Below are 20827 nucleotides of genomic sequence, written 5' to 3' on the forward strand. Positions count from 1 at the left end.
CCTCACCACCAAATGGGCAGTCTCATTTTCTTTTTTCTGAAGTGTGCAGGTTCTGACAAAATAAATAAAGAGAAGGGAAGAAAATTGTTTTAAAGAGAGGCTCCCCGGCCCTCTGTAGGAAAAGGTTGGGGCATGCGACTCAAAGTATTGTGTATATATTTCAGGAAGGAGAAAATATGTTATGTTCTCAGTCCTTCTGAATTATGTAACTTTGCAGGATGTGGTCCATTTGTACCCAAATAATGAGGCCTGTAATCCTGCATTTCACATGTGTGGGAATGCTTTGCAGAGCGATTAGCATTCCTTTCTCCAGCTCGCATTCAGAGGGAACATGCCATTCACACCCTCCGTGTGCTCACATTTTCCAGTGCGTTGGAGAGCTTTTTTTTTTTTTTTTTCAATAGAAATCTTTGTTCTTTCCCTAATAAGACTTGGGTTGAATTTGAGGAACTTAGCATATCCTTCTTTGTTTTCTGGCAGGAATTGATTTTAAAATCAGAACCATAGAACTCGATGGAAAGAAAATTAAACTTCAGATATGGTAAGTAAAAAAATGAAGACACATGGAATTTCTACTTGAATTTGGAACTGTAAGTGGGTTAAAACTTGATTCAGGACATTAGAGGCATGATCCAATTGCTCAGCCCTTTCCTTTGTAAAAACCAGAAGGGAAGGAGTAAGTGCTGTGCCTCCTCTACATTGGAATGGGGAAGTAAGGAGCAGAAACTGACCCAGAAGAGGTTGTTCTACGCTCTTTACAAGAAAAAAACAGATTCTAAAACTGTAAATTTCTTCATTGTAGCTGCAGCTGTGACTGACACAACAAAAATGGCACAGACCATGGCTGAAAGTCAGGCCTAACTTCTAGCCACAACATTCTAAATTAAGGAGTTTGGGGAAATTGCTTGCTTTCTGTCCATCACTAACACAGAATACTTGAGGCACTGCGTTTATAAAGAGAATTGGTTTGCTTTGGCTCACAGTTGGTCCTAGATTAGGTGAACCATTGGTTTGGGTTTCTGATGACGTGCTGGATGGCGCCGTTAGGGTGTGCATGGCAGAGCAAGGAAGGAAGGGCCCAGGGCCTTACCACCCCCTTGACGAACATGTTCCCGGCGACCTAAGGACTTCCCACTAAGCCCAGCCCCCTGAAGCTTCCACTACCTTCCAACACCACCACCCCAAAGACCAAGCCTTTAAGATGTGGCCTTTTGCGGAAACTTCTGCAAACCATTGCATCTTCTCAGGCTCTGCTTTTTCTTACCTGTAAATTAACTGAATTGCTGAGATTGGAATTCTCTATAATTCTGATATTTTTATAATTTATCAAGTAGAGCCTATTTAACTGAGAAGTAAGGGGAAAACAAATAATACCTTGTCTTGATTCAGCTACTGTGAATTTTTAAACAATTAAAAATGCAAACATTTTTGATACCAAATGTCTGTGGGGTTCCCCTTCGCCCCATCCCAGGCAGTCCTCTAAATGACACCACATGGGCGTTCTGTAACTTACTTCAGTTCTGGCACTGTCCACCTAGAGATGGCACCAGATATCACAGGTGAAGGCACAGGTCCACAGTCCCATACTGTGGCTGCTGCTCACAGGTAGGAAGTTGGCATCTATTGCTGTCTCACACACTCTTGTTCCATCACAAGAGAAACACAATCATCTTTTTTTTTTATTGTGTGTGTGTGTGTGTGTGCGTGTGTGTGCGTGCGCCCGCGTGTGCGCGTGCATGCGTGCATGCATGCCTGTATGCTGTTTCTAAATTTGAATCTGGGAAAGACGATCAATCTACTCAAAGGTACTTGGCTTCTGTGTTCCTCCTTATTTACTAAGCACAAAATAAATTTCCCACATTTTTGATGCTGGTATGGAAGAGAATAACAAGATTCAGGTTTGGTGTCAGTCTCATTCTGGTGCCCAACACCTGAGACCTGCAATCCGTGAGTCTCACTCAAGGCTATGAGCTGTTTAGTAGCAGAGATGGGACCACAGCTCTCCTGAGCCTTTTCCATCTTTTGCAGAGTAAAGATGACAGTATCACTCACCTCATGCTGGGCTGTGGTGAGCATCATGTGAGCACTGGCAGAAGTATTTTTGTAAAGTAGATACGGAGATTAAGGCATTTTCTGCTTAATTGACCATATTTCCTTTGAACCTTTATCCCTTGGTAGGGTTTACTATGTATTAGATTTTCAATATATTTCCACAGCTCTCTTCTTTTCTTTGCAATTAAATTATAATTGAATTTAGTTTATCTTAGTATCGCAGGAAGTGAATTAGTTCTAGCTATAAATAGCAACTTTAAAATAGTGACTTTTTTCCCATTTACCAAGGAAATTTGGCTTCTTTCATAGGATTGAGGGTATAAATTTAATTATAACTCCTTCTTTTGGAGAGAGAAAGAGTGAGGGGGGAGTATGTGTGTTCCCCCTCACACAGCCCTGGATTGGTGTTAGAGATGGAACATAGGGCCTGGCTGGGCAAGTGCCCTATTGCTGAGCCACACTCCCATCCTATAATAGGTATGTTTTAGTGGTATGTCATTAGTGCAAAAGGAAGAAAATAGGTGAAAGATTATGTAATCTTGAGATGTTTATATTTAGTCTTTGGAAACTTGGAGAACGATGTTGGAGTCCTTGTTCCTGTGTAATTAACTACAGGCTCTGAAAGTGTTCTGGGAAAGACATGTTTTGTTCTGCTCTACTGAGCAGAATGTACACAGTAGTAAGTCGGGTTCAGCAGTTTGCTTTGTGCAGAAATCACACATGCAGTCAAGAAAGCAAAATGCCTTAATCATGTAACACTTATAGAAAGGATTATTGCTGCCTCTGGGAGTTCAAGAATTTAGAATTATTCTGTTTCCTCCCACACTGCCAGTTCCTAGTGGGACCTGTGTATTTCCACATTGCTGCTTTTACCAACAAGTCCGAGTTTTTCATCCAAGTCATTGTGAGTTCTGACAGGCTCCTGTGGCCACTCCTACCTCCAGCTCCCAAGGTCCCTGGTGCTGCCTTTGTGCCTCATTGTCCTTCTTTCTGCCACCACTGCACTGTGAGCAGACTTGGGGTCCTCACCCATGTCACTGGTAACTTAAAATCACTCTTTCCTTCCTTTGTTTCAAATTTTAGGGACACAGCAGGCCAGGAAAGATTCCGAACAATTACAACAGCATACTATAGAGGAGCCATGGTAAGTGTGTTTTGGGGTTTCTAACCCTTTAGGTGAAAATAAAACGGGTATTTGTTGCCTTTATGTAGTTATGGAGCTGGAGTCTAGGACCACTGCATTCAGCATGGCCAGCTTGCTTCTGGAACCCTGATGGGGCAAATGAGGAAAGGACAGGCACATGGAAACACATACAGACAAGCTGGGATCCAGCTTTGCTTGCTTTGGTGGAACAGCACTTACACATACCATCTCAGCATTGATTACCCTGATTGCATGCAGAAGAGGTAGAGGGGCACTTGTCTACACAGGAGATCTCCTCAGGGGAGCAGTTCAGGCAGTAGACATCTGGGATGAGGAAGCTGCAGTCTCCATTAATGCATCCTGTACACTTGGTAGGCAGAATTGCATAATTGCAGAGTTTAAATGCTGATTTCTGTATCTTCCTCCCATATCTGGTTGCAAACCTTGTTCTGAGAATCTCCTGTCTCAGTGTTGTGTTAACATTGCTTCTCAATTGTCTCCTGATATGCCAATAAAGCCGCTTACAGCCAGTCACTGAGCAGGGGAAAGAATAGGGGTGGACTTCCTGCCAGCCAGGGGAGGAGGAGTTGGAGGAGGAAGTAAGAGATTCAGTCAGCCACAGACATCCAGGAGGGACCAGGAGAGAGAGCTCAGCAAGAAAAGCTACAAAGTGCAAGTATCTCTGGAATATACCAAATTAGCATAGAGGGTTAAGAATGGATTAAGAATTGCTCATTTCTTATGCTGTGAAGCTTGTTAAAATAATATACTAGAGTCTCAATTATTTGTGTGATAGCCGGGTTAAGAGAGAAACTGAGAAACAAACATACTTTTATAAAAATAACTTTAGTATGGGGCACCATCTGTAGGCCTAGATCTTTCAAACACCTACTCTGTTAGGTAGGAGATTAGTAGGGAAAGGGGCTGCAGGCCTCCTTTACTACTTCCTGCTGCTCAGGGTCATTGGATACCAGCAGTCCAGTTAAAGCAGAGCACCAACCACAGCAGCAGCAGCCACAGCAACAGCAACAGCAGTGTACTACTCAGCAAGAGTGGAACGGCAGAGTCTGCTCAAGTGGCAAAACTCCGCACTGGAACATTCTCTCTGCGAAAACCAGCAGAGTGATGCAAACCATTCCAAAATGTAGAGATGCAAAAAGTGCTCTCTCACTATGGGCTTCTATTTATCCCTTCTCGGAGTCCACTTGAGGGTGTTTTCCAGCTCACAAAAACCATGTTCCTCACATGAGGTAGTTTCCAGCTGACAAAAATCACATGCCTTGTTATAGGGGCTATTTTCCACAGGGGAAAAAACATTCCCACCTCTCACACTTGGGACCAGAACAAAAAAAAATATTCATATGACACAGCTAAGTTTCCAAAGAAACCAAAAACTCCACTTTGACACTCTGTCTACATTTGTACACAGACCAGAGAAAGGCTTTGCCTGTTTTGGCTTTGTCTGTTCCCTGAGCCTGATTTGGGGAAGGCTTGCCCATTCCCTGAGCCTGACCTGGGGAAGGCTTGCCCATTCCCTGAGCCTGATTGGGGGAAGGCTTGCCCATTCCCTGAGCCTGAGCTGGGAAAGGCTTGCTTACTCTGGGTCTGGCCTGGGAAAGGCTTGCCCTTTCTGTGAGCCTGACCTGGGGAAGGCTTTGCTAATTCCCATGAGTCCAAGGCATTGCTGTCCTTATCAATAATACCCATTCAGCCAGGACTTCATTCCATCCTTACAAAGTCATTAAGGCCTTTCTCTCCTCTTTACATAGTAAAGTGAAGGAAAATAAATTTTTAATTGTGAAAACAAAGACATTTTAAGGATTTTTTTAAACTGTATTTTTTATTATCTATTAGTCTTTATAATAAGTAATTAGGCCATTAGCTCTTAGATAGTCTAGAACTCCTCCACAGTGGCTGAGAAACTTTTACAGTTTTGAGATTTTTTTTTTCCTTTTCTTGTTTTGTTTTTTGTCTTTTGAGACAAGTCTTCTCTATGTATGTAGCATTGGCATCCTGGACTCAATTTTAGACCAGGCTGACCTTGAACTCACAGAGATCTGCCTGCCTCTGCCTCCCTGAGGGCTGGGATTACAGATGTGCCACCATGCCCAGCCCTTTTTTCCTTTTAAGAAAAGTACTAATAGTACTTGATGACAGTCTTGGCAAACCGCAGACCTGTGACTAGGTGTTCATTTCGTCTTTTCTTTAGTCCCTCAGCACTGTAGCCGTTGCACCCTGTCTCTTTCTCCACCCCTGCAACCCAGCCTTGCACATGGCTCATCTTTTTGGAGTCTCCCTGACTGGCTAGGAAGTGACTGAATAATTCATAACTCAGGGACCTTGGCCCTCCTTGGCTACTCCTGGCTATGTCCTTATAGGCATAGCTCCATTGCAGGCTGTTTTCTGTCCTTACGTGTTTCTCTAATGGATTTATAGTGCCTGTTGGCTCTGGGCAGGTATTCTGTGCTGCTTGGAGTACAGAGGTGGATGTGTAACTCGGAATGAGAGGTGTGTGGCCTGTGCCTGGGCTGTAAGGCCCAGGATAGAGCTTCATCGCTAGCTTTTAGGCCGGAGTCTGGGGATGTAGCTCAGGGGCAGAATGTGTGTATAACATTCTTGATATTAAAACTCTAGCACTAGAAACAAAATAAGTTAAGTAGCCATACGCCAAGCCCAAGTTTGAGCTTTGAATTTTGATGAAATCTGGTATGCTCAAACAGTCTTTGAAAGTTAAACCATTGAATTCATGGAGGTCCTGGTAGGTTGCAGGGCACAGCTCTTGTGACTCTTGTAGTCCTGGGAATGACAGAGGGTAACAGAGCTGAAGGGATGATGGCTATCCTTTTCATCCAGGAAGCTATGACCTGGATCTGCAGGTTCATCCACTCCCCCTTGTCCACCATTATTTGAGTTTTAGTATTTAATCTCCATCAGATTGAAGATTCCTTTTGACGCCACAGTGACATTTAATGTGTCCTCCACACTGACGTTGTGGTACGGTCTCAGTTAGGGTTTCTATTGCTGTGATGGAACATGGTGACCAAAATCAACTTGGGGAAGAAAGGGTTTATTTCACTTATAGCTTATATTCCTATCATCCAGGGAAGCAGGGACAGGAACTGACACTGAGCCCACGGAGAAGTTCTGTTTACTGGCATATTCATCATGGCATGCCCAGTTTGCTTTCTTAGACACCTCAGGACCACCTCCTACCTCCCAGGGCTGAACCCTCTCACATCAATCATTAAAAGAAGATGCTCCACAGGCTTTCCCTATAGGCCGATCCTATGGAGGCATTTTCCCAATTGAAATTCCCTCCTCTCAGATGACTCTAGCATATACATGTCAAGCTGACAAACGAACAAAACAAAAACCCAAAAACTCCAAAAGTAAACTTGCCAGAACATATACCTTTAAGATTGTAAAGAATTTTCATTATCATAAAGACAGTGGTTGCTGCTCTTTTATTTTGGTTAGATTGGAATTAGAGGGAAGAAACTTCCTCTGGTGGTGCCAGGGATACAATTGTTGGTGTGTGTTTCTCAGGGAAGATAAAAAAGATTTTAACAGGGAAGGTTTGGTATAGGTCATGGGTAACTTTATCAGAAGCATCTTAGACACACTGGTGATTCAGTTGGCCAGGGCTTTACATTCTGGCCTAGGCAGTCATGCCATTCCCATCGTCCCTTTCCCATGAGAGTAGGCAGGAACACTACCTGTGGGGCAGGCGACTCCCTTGGATAGTTAGCTCTATCTGGATCATGGTGTGAAGAAACAGGCCAGTGGGATATGTCACTTAATTTAGACTCAAGGATTCTCTGGCTTTCTCACGTTCCTACTGCCTCCTTGTCCTTCCTGTTACCTCATGTGATTACAGATCATTGCTACTCAGGATAGTATCAGCTTGTCCATTCTGAAGGCAGGGACTGTGCTTTTCTTCTCTCTTTGCTTTGCTGTGTACAGGCCTGGTTCCTAGCATAGTAGATACTTGGTAAATACTCACTGACGTGTAAGTCAGTGGAAGACTTCAGGAAACACTGTTCCACTCAAGTCTTGGCTCTCTCAGGCTCTGTTCCAGTGAGCTGTGGGCTGTTGTATTTACATGTAGTATGCTTGTTTCCTGTAGGTGGTGTTCATGGAAGCTTTGGTTGGTTGGATCAGTCATGCAGCATTCTTCTAGAGTACTATGTAGATTTCTTAATTTTGTTTTAAACATGTCAGCAACTTTATAGGCTTCGCAGTAAACGCTGATTGGACAATTAGGCTGAAAGGGAAAGAAGGACCATATCATTACATCATTGTTATTTCTCGTAGACCAGCGACTTCTGAATTCTTAGGCAATAGTTCTCACTGTAGACTATGATAGATCTATAAAGTTTAACTGGTATAATTGATTTTTATTTCTAACAGATTTATATTAATATTAGTTACCTTACAAACATAGGAAATAGTGAAATGGCTTTTGCTGTTGAAATCAAAGAGGTGAGTTGGTAATATATAGCTGCTGTTTGTTGAGTACAAGTTCTGTTCTTGGTTAGGTAGTTTACAAATAACATCTCATTAGATCCTCAGGACAGCTTCACACTGGAGACTGAGAAAGCTCAAATACTGCCTTCAAGAGTCTCCCTGTTAAATACATGGTAGTATCTGAGCTAGAAGCCTCTGCCCCCCACCATGCTGTGCTGACAAGGGGACGGGATGTTTGAGGCAGACAGGGCACATGAATGGTAGAGCTTCATCCTTTAGCCCAAAGTATAAGAGTGCTTTAGTGATTACTTGCTTAATTTGAGCTGTAGGTAGCTAAATATTCTGCATCAGTAATTATTTTTGTGTTGTGATAAATTATAGGTAGCACACAACTTAAACACTTTCATTTAAAATGTGCAGTTTTCCACTTAAATTACATTTAAAAAACCTTAAAATTAAAAAACAAACAAATGTGTACAGTGTATAGCCAAAGTGAAATATGCATTTGTAGTAAGGAGGGTTGGGGTAGAGAGGAGAATATTTCTTGTCATTTAAACAATAACACACCTTTACTCCCAGCACTCATGACGCAGAGGCAGATAGATCTCTGAGTTCAAGGTCAGCCAAGGCTACATAGTGAGACTCTGTCTCAAAAAAAGAAAAAAAGAAAAAAAAACAAAAAACAACAGTACTTTTTTTCCTAGCTATTAAAAAGTAGATATAGGGCCTGGAGAGATAGTTCAGCGGTTAGGAACACTGACTGTTCTTCCATAGGACCCAGGTTCAATTCCCAGCACCCACATGGCAGCTTATAACTGTCTGTAGCTTCAGTTCCAGAGGATCTGAAACCCTCACATAGACATACATGGAGGTAGAACACCAATGCACATAAAATAAACAAACAAACAAATAAATCTTTTTTTTAAGTGGTATAAAAAAGCTTTAAGAATTCTAAGAAATCATCCCAAACCTTATTACCCTGAGAGATAACTCAACATTTTCTATTTTCTGGCTTTTTTGTCTAATATGTTTTATGTGATTTGTGTATATTTGCAAGGTTGGAAGGCAGCCTGTGCAGGACTTTGCCTCCTGCTCTGTGGAATTTAATTTTGAGAACAGTGGAGGTACTGCAAATGCTTGAGCATTGAATTGACCAGGTGCCTACAGAGAAGAGACGCCAGGAGGTTCAGAGTGAAAGCAGGAAGCCAGCTGGAGACTGGGCCAGCAGCTCCAGGAAGGCTAATCGAGCAGAATCTTAATAAGCTAGTGCAGGAGAAGAGGTTAGGCTCTGAAAATAGTGAGTCATGGGATCTCCGGGACCTAAGGACTAGCTGTGAGGGAAATACCTCATTCATGGGATCTCCGGGACCCAAGGACTAGCTGTGAGGGAAACACCCTCGTAGCCGTGAGGTGTTTGCACAGGCTGCCTGGGTTTTATTGCCTTCACCACATGACCGTACAGGAAAAGCAGAAGATTTGAGAGGGATGCAAAATCTTTTCCTTTACTTATGAGAATGAGAATTTGTGTTGACTATAGGAGATACCTAACAGCTGGTGTCTAGACAGTGTTCCTTGAAGGACATCTGGCCTTGTCTGCCTTCTGGGACCCATCTTGTCCTTCTTCCCAATACATTTGTGCATCTTGCTATGCTTTCTTTGAGTCAGTTGAGTACACCCTGGACCTTCAGTAACAGAAAGCTACTGATCCTTTTTCCCTCATGTGGCAGGCACTGGCCGGCTTCCCTCTTCATCATTCCCAGCCCTGTTGTCATTTTCTTAGAGAAACTGTCCCTCAGCACTTTACCAGAAAAGATTATGTTCCTGGTGTTTTAGTTCAAAGCTCCCCATGCTTCTTTGTAACAATTCTAGTCAATGGTATATGTCTGTTGTCTTTGCTAGCTGTTCATGAAAAGAAAGGACCCTGGTTTTCTTGTTCACTGCTCACAGTACCTAGTACAAGTATAGTATTTGGCATGTAGTACATACTTAACCAATTCTTCGGAGTTGGAAGGATTTTTTAGTGGTGTGTGTGAAAACTTTAGATAGAATTTTACTATGTAGCCCAGGTTGGCCTGAAATTCTTCTCTGCCTCGTGAGTGTTAGGATTTTGAACACGGGCGGCCTTAGACTCAGTGTCCCTTCTGGGTTTCTGTCTGCTCTCTTTCACAGTGCCGGAGGTCAAGCCTGGAGTGTTTGCCCGCGCTAGGCAAGCACTCTACCACACATTGCTGAATGGGTGGATACTAAGTGCATGTAGCACTCAAAGTGCTGAAGAATGGCCCCGGAGAGCCCAGGACTTGTGTTCAGAGCCTGATCTCTTCTCCAGTACTAACTTAATAGATTCTCCTCCATTAGCTCTCCTCAAGCTGTTGCCCTGGGCTTCAGCTGTCCTCCTGCCTTCATTCTTAATCTCCTCCAGCCTCTCTTCTATAAGGGCACCCATGTTCAGCTCACATAGTATTCATAGCACTGAAGAGTGGTCTTCGTACTTAACATACAAGTGTTACTTGAATTATTTGGAAAATGAATCTTTTAGATTTTACCAGGCGGGAGAATCTTTAATGACAGTGCCTTTAATTAACCCATAATAATGCATTGTATTTTCATATGATTTATTAGTGTTGAACAAACAGTAACATTGTGGTTAGCCTGTACTGAAAGAAAAACATTTTAGAACAGCATGGTCTCAGTAGAGGGGTAAGAAAAGTGGTCATTTCCATTTGTAATAAGCAAGTGTGCCTTGGAACCGTCCCTCTTCCTCTCAGCATTCACTGTCTCTGCCTGTCTTCCATTGAAGCGCCCTTTGGTGCCGATTATTATCACCTGAGGTCGGGTGGAAAGAGCAGCTCACTTTTCCCACAATCACTAATTCATTAAAGTTAACAGTGAAGATGTTGACAGAGTTCATTTATACAGTGACATGATAGCAGAAGTCATTTGTTTTTGCCTCTGCATTTTTCAAACTCATTATGAATTCCTCTCTAAAGACCAAAAACGACAAAAGAGAGAGAGGAAAGTGTGTTCAGCATTGGGACCTGTAAGTAAATGGAATATGAACTAAAGCCTTTTGTTTCCTCCCATAGGGAATTATGCTGGTCTATGACATCACCAATGAAAAATCCTTTGACAATATTAAAAACTGGATAAGAAACATTGAAGAGGTGTGTATGGAAGGAAGGCGGCAAAGACCTTCTGAGAATACGTGGTGGGCAGTGTGTTGCTTTCTTCTGGAGATCCACTGAGGAGCAGAATGGACAGGCCCACCCTGTCTACTGAGGGGGAAAACCCCCAGATCTTCAATGGTGCTGGGTGGACTGCCCTATATAAATAGTGGGTAGAGGAGCATTTTCATATTTAAACTTAGGTCAGAGCTTGAACGCAACATAATTTGGGTCCCTTTTTTAAACGCGAGGAAACAGGCAAGGAAGAAGTGATCTGCCAGTGTCTATACAGTGACCTGCCGGTCAAGGCAGAGCCACAGACAAGATGACTGACTCCCCACTCTCCACAGAAATAAATATGTTTGTGCAACTCCTTTGCCTTTTTAAAATTTTATCTTCTTTAGATTTTTGAAATTTGGGTTAGTTTCAGGATAGTTGATACTAAGTTTTCTTTAAAACCTCCACAGTATTTCAGGGGAAAAAACAAAAACAAAACTGACTGGAAATAACTTAGCACATTTGAATGAACCCATAGTTTATATTTTTAAATACTTCAGAATCCAGATTACTTTCTCTACTGGGTGAGTCAATACTTTAGCATTTCTCTCTTTGACTAGAATAATTGTTTGAGAGTTTGACTGTTAGATAACCATAAGATATATTTATCTTATGAGTTATGAGAATGAGTGTGAGCCTTCGGGGAAATGTTTGCACAAGCTCTGTGAAGGCTCCAAACTGAGGTAACTCTCCCTTCTATCTTTACTTTTCTCTGAATTGGGCCTTGTGTTGAATGAAAGATTGTCTTGTCGCTGAACACACTGCCGAGCTTCTGACAGGTTAGGATTTTCCCATTGAACTGCTGTGATCTTTCTCAGGCTATTCTTACAATGCACTATTTTCTCCCTGCAGCATGCCTCTTCAGATGTTGAAAGAATGATCCTGGGTAACAAATGTGATATGAATGACAAAAGACAAGTGTCAAAAGAAAGAGGGGAGAAGGTAAATTTGACCAGATGGATAATGGATGGAATCTACTCCATTCAACGTTCATTTTCTTAGTATTGATTTACGTTTTTTCAAATATCTGTTTTAATCCTTTAAGAACTGGCTATCAAACAGCAGTGAGATGTAGTCTATACTTGAAGGGTAGGAATTAGTATTCAAATCAAGCCCATTTATCCCATCCGGTCATGACTCACCCCTAAAGAATCTGCTGGGAGATACAGATTGTCCTTTCTTAAGCGCCCTGCAGCTTTGAGTTCAGGCTCTTTCTTTTAGATCTGTGTGAAAAGCTCAGCTTTGAAGTTAAAATAATTCAGTTTCGGAAAAAAATATACTAGGGTAGGTGAAATTTCAACCACAATCACTTTCCAATTCATTGTTTTTCTTGGATTTCAGTGCTGGTTAGCTGCAACTCATGAGGAGTAGCATTTACAGGTGCCTGTAATGTCCTAAGTCTATAGAGCAAACAGTTATTTTTTTATGTATATTTACTTCTGTGATATTTTTCTCAGTTCTTGAGAAGGTTTTCCTTTTTAAGTCTGAAACTTTTCTCCAGTGATAGGTGCAAAACGTGTTTTGTTTTTCAGTCTGACTAACAGTTTGCCCTTAAAAACCTTCGCTTAATTTGAGTCGTGGTCCGTGGACTTTGAGACTAGATGGAAATGTAAAAGGAGTTCAGACTTGTTCCATTTCACAGAGCAGTTATTTGGAAGGGAAAGTTAGGACAGGCACATTGGAGAGAAGATAAGGGAGTAAATGAAGGGGGTAAGGGTGAGAGAACAGCTCATGTTCCTTCTTGTGTGTATTTTAGAGACCCACAAGTGCAACAGAACCAGTTTCTAACATGATGGAAGTCTACTAAATGCCTTGTCTGCCCAAGCCATTTCCACCAAATTTGATTTTCCCTTTTGTCTTTCAGTTGGCAATTGACTATGGTATTAAATTTCTCGAGACAAGTGCAAAATCCAGTACAAACGTAGAAGAGGTAAGAAACGTGTGCTGACTTGGAAGCCTCCTGTGCACTTTTATGCCGTGGGCTTTTACAGGGGCTCTGCTTGCTGGATTTCTAGCATGCAGCCTCCACATGTGTTAGGTTAAAATTGCTCAGTTAAGATTCCTGGAACAGAAGAGATACAAGTTCATTTTCAGTTCAGTGCAGCCCTTTGTTGGAAGTCGCAGACTGTCTGCTCAGTGTGCTATCACCCTTTCTAGCCTGTAGCAGACAAGCTGAATCCCTTGAATTAAACTTCTCTCTCTTGAATGGATTCCCTTTGTTTGCAATTTGAAGTAGATTATGCACGACACTGCAATACTATGGCATTTAGTATCTATGAGAAAGTGTTTTCCATAGGATAGTCTTAGTAAATTTCCATTACATCAGTTGTTAAAGCCAAAGTATCGAGGCTGCTGGTGAGATGGCTGAGGAGTAGAGGAGCTTGCCAGGGGACCTGAGTGTGAGCTCTAGGGTTTATGTCCTCTGACTGCTGTGTTTGCACTGTTGCAAAGATATCCATACATACAAACACAATAAGGAAATAAAATGTAATAAATTTTTTAGAAAAAGTCAATTAAGGTTTTTAAAGAGTAAATTAATATTATACTTTTATGATCAATTTTTAAAAAATTAACAAAGAAAATATCACCAGTATTTCTACCCTTTGTGAAGAAAACCTGTTCCAGAAAACTCTGGGTGGTCCCTTTTTTTAACTCTTGTGTAATAGGAGGTAGGTAATCCTGACGGTTTCCTAACCAAGCTTCAGTGTCTTAGATCCTTTTTTTCTCCTTACCAAGACTAAATGATAGTAGTCACTGGATACTAGTCAGAGATTTTTCTTTCTTTAAAATAACCAGCACTCATTCTTCAAGTTGGCTACTGAGTGTTAAACAGGGAATTGCCACTGATATATTTTCATAAGCATAGATAAAAAGAAAACAATGACAAAAAGACAGTTTTCTTCTGCTCTGAAAGAATTCCTTCCATCAAAAGAGGGGAGTTTCCTATGCCAGTTCATGTGGTGCCCCCTCAGTCATGGCCACAGAATGAATTTTGTAACTGTGGAAACAAAGTAAAACTGACGACAGATTTTTTTAAAAGAATCAGTGGGAGAATTGGGTAGGATTTAGCTGAGTTCCAGGAACCAGCAGTTTTGAAGTATTAAAGCATGGAAGATTCTGCATAGTTAGGTATGTTCTCAGAAGAGGTCAGAAAAAAAAGTGTAGGTTTCTGTGAAGATAGATAGTAGAGCTATAGTTTAATACATACTTGTTCATTCACTTCTTAAAATTTAGCTTTGTGTTGGATAGTTTTATGTCATCTTGACACAGCTAAAGTCATCCGAGGAGAACTCAATTAATGCTTTCGTAAGATCAGGTTGTAGACAAGCCTGTAAGGCATTTTGTTAATTAATGATTGATGAAGGGCTTAGCCCATGGTGGATGGTGCCACCCCTGGGGGCTGGTGTCCTGGGTTCTGTAAGAGAGCAGTCTGAGCAAGCCAGGAGCAACAAGCCAGTAAGCAGCACCCTCCGTGGCCTCTGCATCAGCTCCTGACTTCCCTTTGATGATCAACTGCGATGTAGAAGCCTAAGCTGAGTAAACCCTTTCCTCCCCAAGTTGCTTTGGTCATGGTGTTTCATCACAGCAATAGGAACCCTGATTAAGACAAATGTTATCTGAGCCAGAGGTTGGACCCCTTTTCTAGGGGAATAGGGTGGTTTAGACAGAGCCCCTGTCCTGTTCTTGGTGTATTGAGGAAGCTACCCAAAATTCAGTGTGTGCCATATTAGGAACTTGATACTACGTGCATAAAATATTTGATGAATGAATGACAATGTGACAACCCTGGAAAATCTGATGTAACTGAAAAAGCCAATAGCATGTACATTCTAAGATTTTTTCTATATGCTATTTTTTTTCAATTAAAAACCCTGAAGTGGTATATAAATAATAAAAATTTTATATTTAAATTTTTAAATACAATTCTTTAACAATTTTTTTTTGTTTGTTTTACCTTTAGGCATTTTTTACACTTGCACGGGATATAATGACAAAAATGAACAGAAAAATGGTTTGTATCATTTACGGTTTTATTTCCATGATACAGCCTTCTAGTTTGGCGCTCAGCAGAATAGAGAGCTCACATTAAACACATTAAAGTCGTTCTTATACTTTCATGTGATTGCACCACGGTTCTCATCTCTTTGGCTTTCTGTCTCAGCTCTTTTCTCTGGCTCTTCAAGTGGTAGTTGTTATGATGTATTTAAAAATGCCACACATACAACAGAGCTGATGTGAAAGAGGCTTATTTGGGGGAAGGGGAGGTGAAGGGAGTTAGGGCATGAGTGGGCCATGTGGGTAAAGAGAAAAAGAGACAGAGACAGAGGCAGAGAGAGAGGAAGGGGGAGGGGCGCCCCGACAGAGAAAGGTGAGGCTGAAGCAGTGAAGGCATGAGAGAGCGACGAGCTGACAGGTTGGTCCTTTCATATCTGGTGTGCAGTTTCTGCCAGGTGTGCCTGCCACACACCTGATAGGCAGCACATGATGACCTCATAGTTACTAGGCAACCCAGAAGCAGCCTGCCTGTAAGCTAACAATAGCTATTTGAATTTTTATCAGAAGAGTGAAAATAATAATGGCGGAATTGCTTTTTTCATAAAGTTATTTAGCTCAGTTTTCATATAATTCATCTTTGTATTTCTGTAATGATGACCTTGGAGTTGCTCAAATTGGCCTCAATTTGAAACTGTCAGTGATGAATCTTTAGGACACCCCAAAGTTCATTTTAATGTGGGACCTGATGAAATTATCTCCCTTCTATTATCAACTCTTCCCGCCTCTTAGTGGGTTGTCTGCTGTCTTAGCCCTGTCTCTATCACTCTCCTTGACACCCTACAGGCTGTGGCTGAAATTGCTTTGAACTAGAATAGGGCATCCTCCCTAACACACGATTAAAACAAAAGTGCTAGGTAATCCACCACTTGCAAAGAAGACAATGCTGTGGCTTAGCTGCCCCTCCTCTTCCGAGTGAGCGCAGGCGGGGTGTTCCAGCATGCACTCCCAACACGCGCCTTTACTTTGTAGATTAACTGGGGTCAAACCATGAAATTTTGGTCCCTTTAGAAACTTCATATTTTGTTTTTCAGAATGACGGCAATTCATCAGGAACAGGCGGGCCAGTGAAAATAACAGAAAACCGGTCCAAGAAGACCAGTTTCTTCCGCTGTTCGCTGCTTTGATGAACTCTTCATTTCTGAGAGACAGCAGTACACCTCGAGGGCTCTTCCCTGCTTCTCTGAAAGCGCAGGTTACACAGCCTCAGAGTCACCTGCCTGGCTGCTGCGGAGAGCACCACGGAACTCTAGACCTCTCAACACAGAACGCCAAGTGGATTCCAGCCTCACGGCCTAGCAAAAGAACGGGCTCCTTTCTTCAGACATGGAAGCAATGATGTGGAGACACACACAGGACCTAACTGGTTTTTCCTTGTTTTATTGCCTGTCCTGGAAGCTGCTATCTTTCTTTGCACATGAGTGTCAGCCTTTCCCCGGTACAGCATAATCTTAGACTCCTAACAGAGCACTTTAGTGGCATGAAGTTCTAGACTTACGTATTTGAAAATGTTTAAAGAGAGCAGAGCATTAAATAGAGATTGATCTACTTAAAATTAAAGGATAATTGGCCTGTGTCATACGGCCAAAGTTCTTCTTTTGGTAGCATTCATTTGGTAGTGTTCTTAAAAATCATTAAATTCTGATAACATTTCAGATTCATAAAAATGGCCATCTATTCACCAGAGGCCATGTCATCTTCATCTTTTCAGGTGATTATCAGCCTTGCTCATCCCTGAGTTCTGTATCCCTTTCGAAGTCGACTGCCACTGCCTCCTGTCTGGAAACAGGATGTAGGAAGCACTCCAGTCTCACTGTCTCTGAGGGTTATATTTGCTGTCCCTTCTGCTTGACTTCCTGTCATTACTTATTTGTCTAAAACCAGTAATATATGCAAGCTCTGCTGTGTCTGTCTGTGAACTTCATAACCTGAGATTTCACATAGGGAGAGAAATAGTCACTAGGGGTTAATTTCTACATCCAGCTGTGTCTTGTCACATCAGAATATGTAATGTATTCTTTCTGAGTTTCACCCATTAGCTCTTATTACCCAATTCTTAACCACAATCCCTGTCTGTGAGAGGTAACAAGGATTAGATTTAGATTTTAGTTTGCAGAAAACATACCTATACAGAGAGAGAGAGTAAACATGTTGGTATAGTTTTAAAGGATAGCTATTGGTCATGCTGAAAGTAACGACTTTTTGTTCTGTGTGGGGTTAAAAAAATAAAGGTAATTAGACTAGTACATCCTCCAGAAATCTTGTCTTTTCATTAGAGAACATGTGATCCAGGTTTTGGCTTTCAAATAGCCATTCCTGAGTATATATGACCGAGCCCAAGCATTTAGGTTTGTCGTTAGAGAAGTGATGTGGCCATCCGGGCCAAAGCCAACCCAAGGCTTCACTGCCTCTCTCATTGAATGCTAGAGTTCAGAAGTTTCTTCTGTGGGTGAAACCACCACACTCGGTGTGTGTGTGTGTGTGTGTGTGTGTGTGTGTGTGTGTGTGTACGTGCGTGGGGGGGGTATTTTAGTGTTAACCTTTGTGCCAAATACAGATGGTCATGTCACTGCTGTTGTTGTAGCCTTCCGTGTCCAAACACAGAGGGCATAAAAACAGGTGACAGCAGCAGTCACCACCAACCCCTTGAGCTGTCCCTAAATAATTGGAGATGGAAGTGGACATGGATAGCTGGTTACACAGACAACTACGCTTCAGATTCAGATCTGTGGTTTCAGTGCTTGGGCCAGTCAGGGTTTCCCCTCTGTTGGAACACTCAGAAGCATTCCAGTGGCTGCACGCATACCAGAGTTGTTTTTGGTGGATACCCTGACTTTACTATTGACAAACTTGAGCCTTTCCTTCTTTTTCCCTAGTTACCTATTGGCTTGAAGTCACATATTACTGTCCCAGTGTAAGCAGTTCTCTCCTTGAGAATTGATTATAAGTCTAACATCTTCAAATTAAATACATTTTGAAAAGAACATGTATTTTCTTAGAAATGTATTTTCTGGAAAAAAAAAAGTTCAGGCAGTTACAATGTAAAAAACTGCTTTGCAAACAGCATGAGCTGTGATACCATGTGCGAATGTAATTCTCTTCACAGTTACCATGACTGAACGCTTTGTTTCTATCTCAGGGGTTGTCCGCAAACCAAAACTGACATGTTCTGTGGTCAGTTTTTGTTTTTTAAACAGAATACTTTGCTTTTGATTTCTTCATTCCTCTGTGTCTTTTATAGGTTAATAACTAGTCTCCATGAACTTCTCGTTGAAAGAGCCCGTAAATGTTAGGTGAGTCTAAAAGTGCTCTTTGAAGTAGCAGCAAACTGGGAGTATATCCTCTGTTATATAGAAACAAATTGTCCTTGCTATTTTCTTACATTTAGCTTCTCTAAATTGTATATAATTTGAGCTCAGGCCATAGGAAATTCACTTTCTGCATGGTAAAAACAACCCAACAAATATTCTACTTTGCTTAGTAATGTACATATGGTGCATTATTTTTTCTATTTGTAGATGAATTTAGCAACAGATAATTGTCTGTTCCCTGCTGAGACTGAAGAAATCTAGGTGTGTGTGTGTGTGTGTGTGTGTGTGTGAGAGAGAGAGAGAGAGAGAGAGAGAGAGAGAGAGAACATTTCTGTGGTCTTACAGATAGGGTACATAGAGATTTTTGCAGCAGTATTAGTGGGTCAGTGGCTGCACTTTATTATTATTGTGCTAATTTTTGACAACGACTGGACTCAAAATTTTCCGATAGAGCCTGGGGTATCAGACAGTGAAATGTGCTGTAACAGTAACATGTGAAGCAGCTGGTTGTAAAATGTTTCACTGGGAACTTATTCTAGCCTCTTTTGCTTCAGACAGATGATGAGGCGATCTGCCTGCGCGTCAGTTGGTACCGCGGGGCCTCTTTCTATTCATGAGGACATTTTATGCAGTCTTTGTTATAAATTTCCTGATGACTATAGTCTTTACTTTGAAGAACTTTTTTTTTAAATTATACCTCATTTAGCTAACTAAAATTCTAATAACTGGTAGAAAAACAGTGAGTATCCAACCAAGTTTAGACTGCATGTTTTGTTTTGTCTTGTTTTGAACTGAAGGAAAAGAGAAGTATGATACCTTTGTTTCGAATAAAGCATGTACATCCATACCCAGTAGCATACAAAAAAAAAAAAAAATGACTGCCCTGTCCATTAATGAATTTACTTGTGCAATATACATGGATTGTTCTGTGGTTTACAAGTAAGAAATTGTAACTGCGTTTTTCAGGCTCCAAATTAGGGCTTATGAAGTGTCTTCCTATGAGCAGTAAAAGAACAAATTAAGCAGACTTTCTTTTCAAACTTGTGACTTAGATTCTGTTATAAATATGGTTCTTAATCTCTAAAAATGAGATTCTAAGCCTAGAACTTTAAAACCACATTTCATTATGTTGGTTTATTGATCTCAAAATTTCTACAACTTGATTTTTTTTTAGACTTGAAAATAAAAAACTAAACAAAACAAAGAGACCTTTCTTTATCTTTCTCATCACATCCAAAGACAGAGAGGACTGTGTAAAAATGAGATCCCTTGATTCAGAAGAACATAGCAGGCCAGTATATACTAATAAAATTTATGAATGTCATGTTCATTAGGAAAAAAACTAAACCACTGAGTACAGAAATGAAAATCAGCAAGCACTTGTTTTAAGGATTTTCTAAATTTTTCTTTGTATCTTGAAATATGTGCCATATGCCAAGAACTAACAGAACTTCGTTTTTCATCTTTGTACTTTTTTTAAAAAGTAAATTTATGGTCATTCATTGCTCTGGCCTTACAGATGGGTTTGTCTTGACTGTTTACAGCTGATGCTGTAGTTTCCCTAATGCAAAATGCCGTGAACTGTCTTAAGTAAAGTCATGCCCGCCTGTTGTGTGAACTGTGGAGTTTCTTCATAGACTTTTTCTTGTGTGCTTAAACATATTTTATTTTGCTTCAGTGGCTTACTGTGGAAAGCTCCCATGGGTAGTGTGGACCTGCCATCTGGCTGGTCTATTGAAGCCGGTTCATTAACTGTACTGATACTCATGCTATGTTTTTTAAAAATGGATTTTATTCCAGGTGAACCTTTTTTTTTTTTACAATAATGTTCATCTAAAATAAAAACTACATGATGAAATGTTCATGACTCTTAAGTGGATTTTACATTTTAGAATATATATGAATTTTAAACCATTTTAATTGGTTTATGTTCATTTTACATGATAGTGAGTCTCAAAAGAACATTTTAAGGTAAGCATATAAGGTACTTCAAGCATATTACCTCCCTGTACTGTACTCTTCTGTCTTCCTATCTTTTCCCTCCCTCTTTCATTAGTCCTCTTTATTCCCTTAGAGAGTTGTCATTTATATAAATTCTAGGATCCCTAAATTAGGGGAAACATCTGATATTTACCCAAGACTGACTTAATTCTCTTAATATGAGTATCTTTATATTCATTTTCTTGCAAATGATGTTCTCTGTGGCTGAAAATATTTGTGTATATATGCCACATTTTTTTCTATCCATTCCTTTGTCATTGGACACCTAAGTTAGTTAAATGACTCAGCTACTGTGAATAGTACAGCAGTAAACATTGATATGTCTCTGTGATAAACACCGACTGTCTTCGTGATACATTGACTTAGAGTCCTTCAGGTAGCTGGGTCATAAAGAATCACGGCATTAACTTCCATAGTTGACATTTCCTCAACAGTGTGCAAGGGTTCCCTTTTGTCCACGCCTTCCCGACAGATTTTAGACAGAATCTAGACAGGTTAAGGAACAAATGAAAAATAAACAAATGAAGGTGGTAACTATGGGGTTGGCAAGATGGTTCAGTCAGTAAGGGCATTTGCCACTA

At 40.9% G+C, this 20827-nt stretch overlaps 1 protein-coding gene across 1 annotated transcript in view; it reads left to right on the forward strand.

The window, feature by feature from the left end:
• Rab8b (RAB8B, member RAS oncogene family) overlaps positions 1–20107 on the forward strand; it is a 71252-nt gene extending 51145 nt beyond the window's left edge. Inside the window, exons 2-8 of the mRNA XM_021638340.2 lie at positions 481–541; positions 3136–3196; positions 10747–10824; positions 11734–11823; positions 12746–12811; positions 14843–14893; positions 15969–20107. Coding sequence (XP_021494015.1) covers positions 481–541; positions 3136–3196; positions 10747–10824; positions 11734–11823; positions 12746–12811; positions 14843–14893; positions 15969–16061 — 500 coding nt within the window. The 3' untranslated portion in view covers positions 16062–20107. The remainder of the gene's footprint in view (positions 1–480; positions 542–3135; positions 3197–10746; positions 10825–11733; positions 11824–12745; positions 12812–14842; positions 14894–15968) is intronic.
• The last annotated feature ends 720 nt before the right edge of the window (positions 20108–20827 follow it).

The sequence above is a fragment of the Meriones unguiculatus genome, chromosome 6, assembly GCF_030254825.1.
Source record: "Meriones unguiculatus strain TT.TT164.6M chromosome 6, Bangor_MerUng_6.1, whole genome shotgun sequence".
Classification (NCBI taxonomy): domain Eukaryota; kingdom Metazoa; phylum Chordata; class Mammalia; order Rodentia; family Muridae; genus Meriones; species Meriones unguiculatus.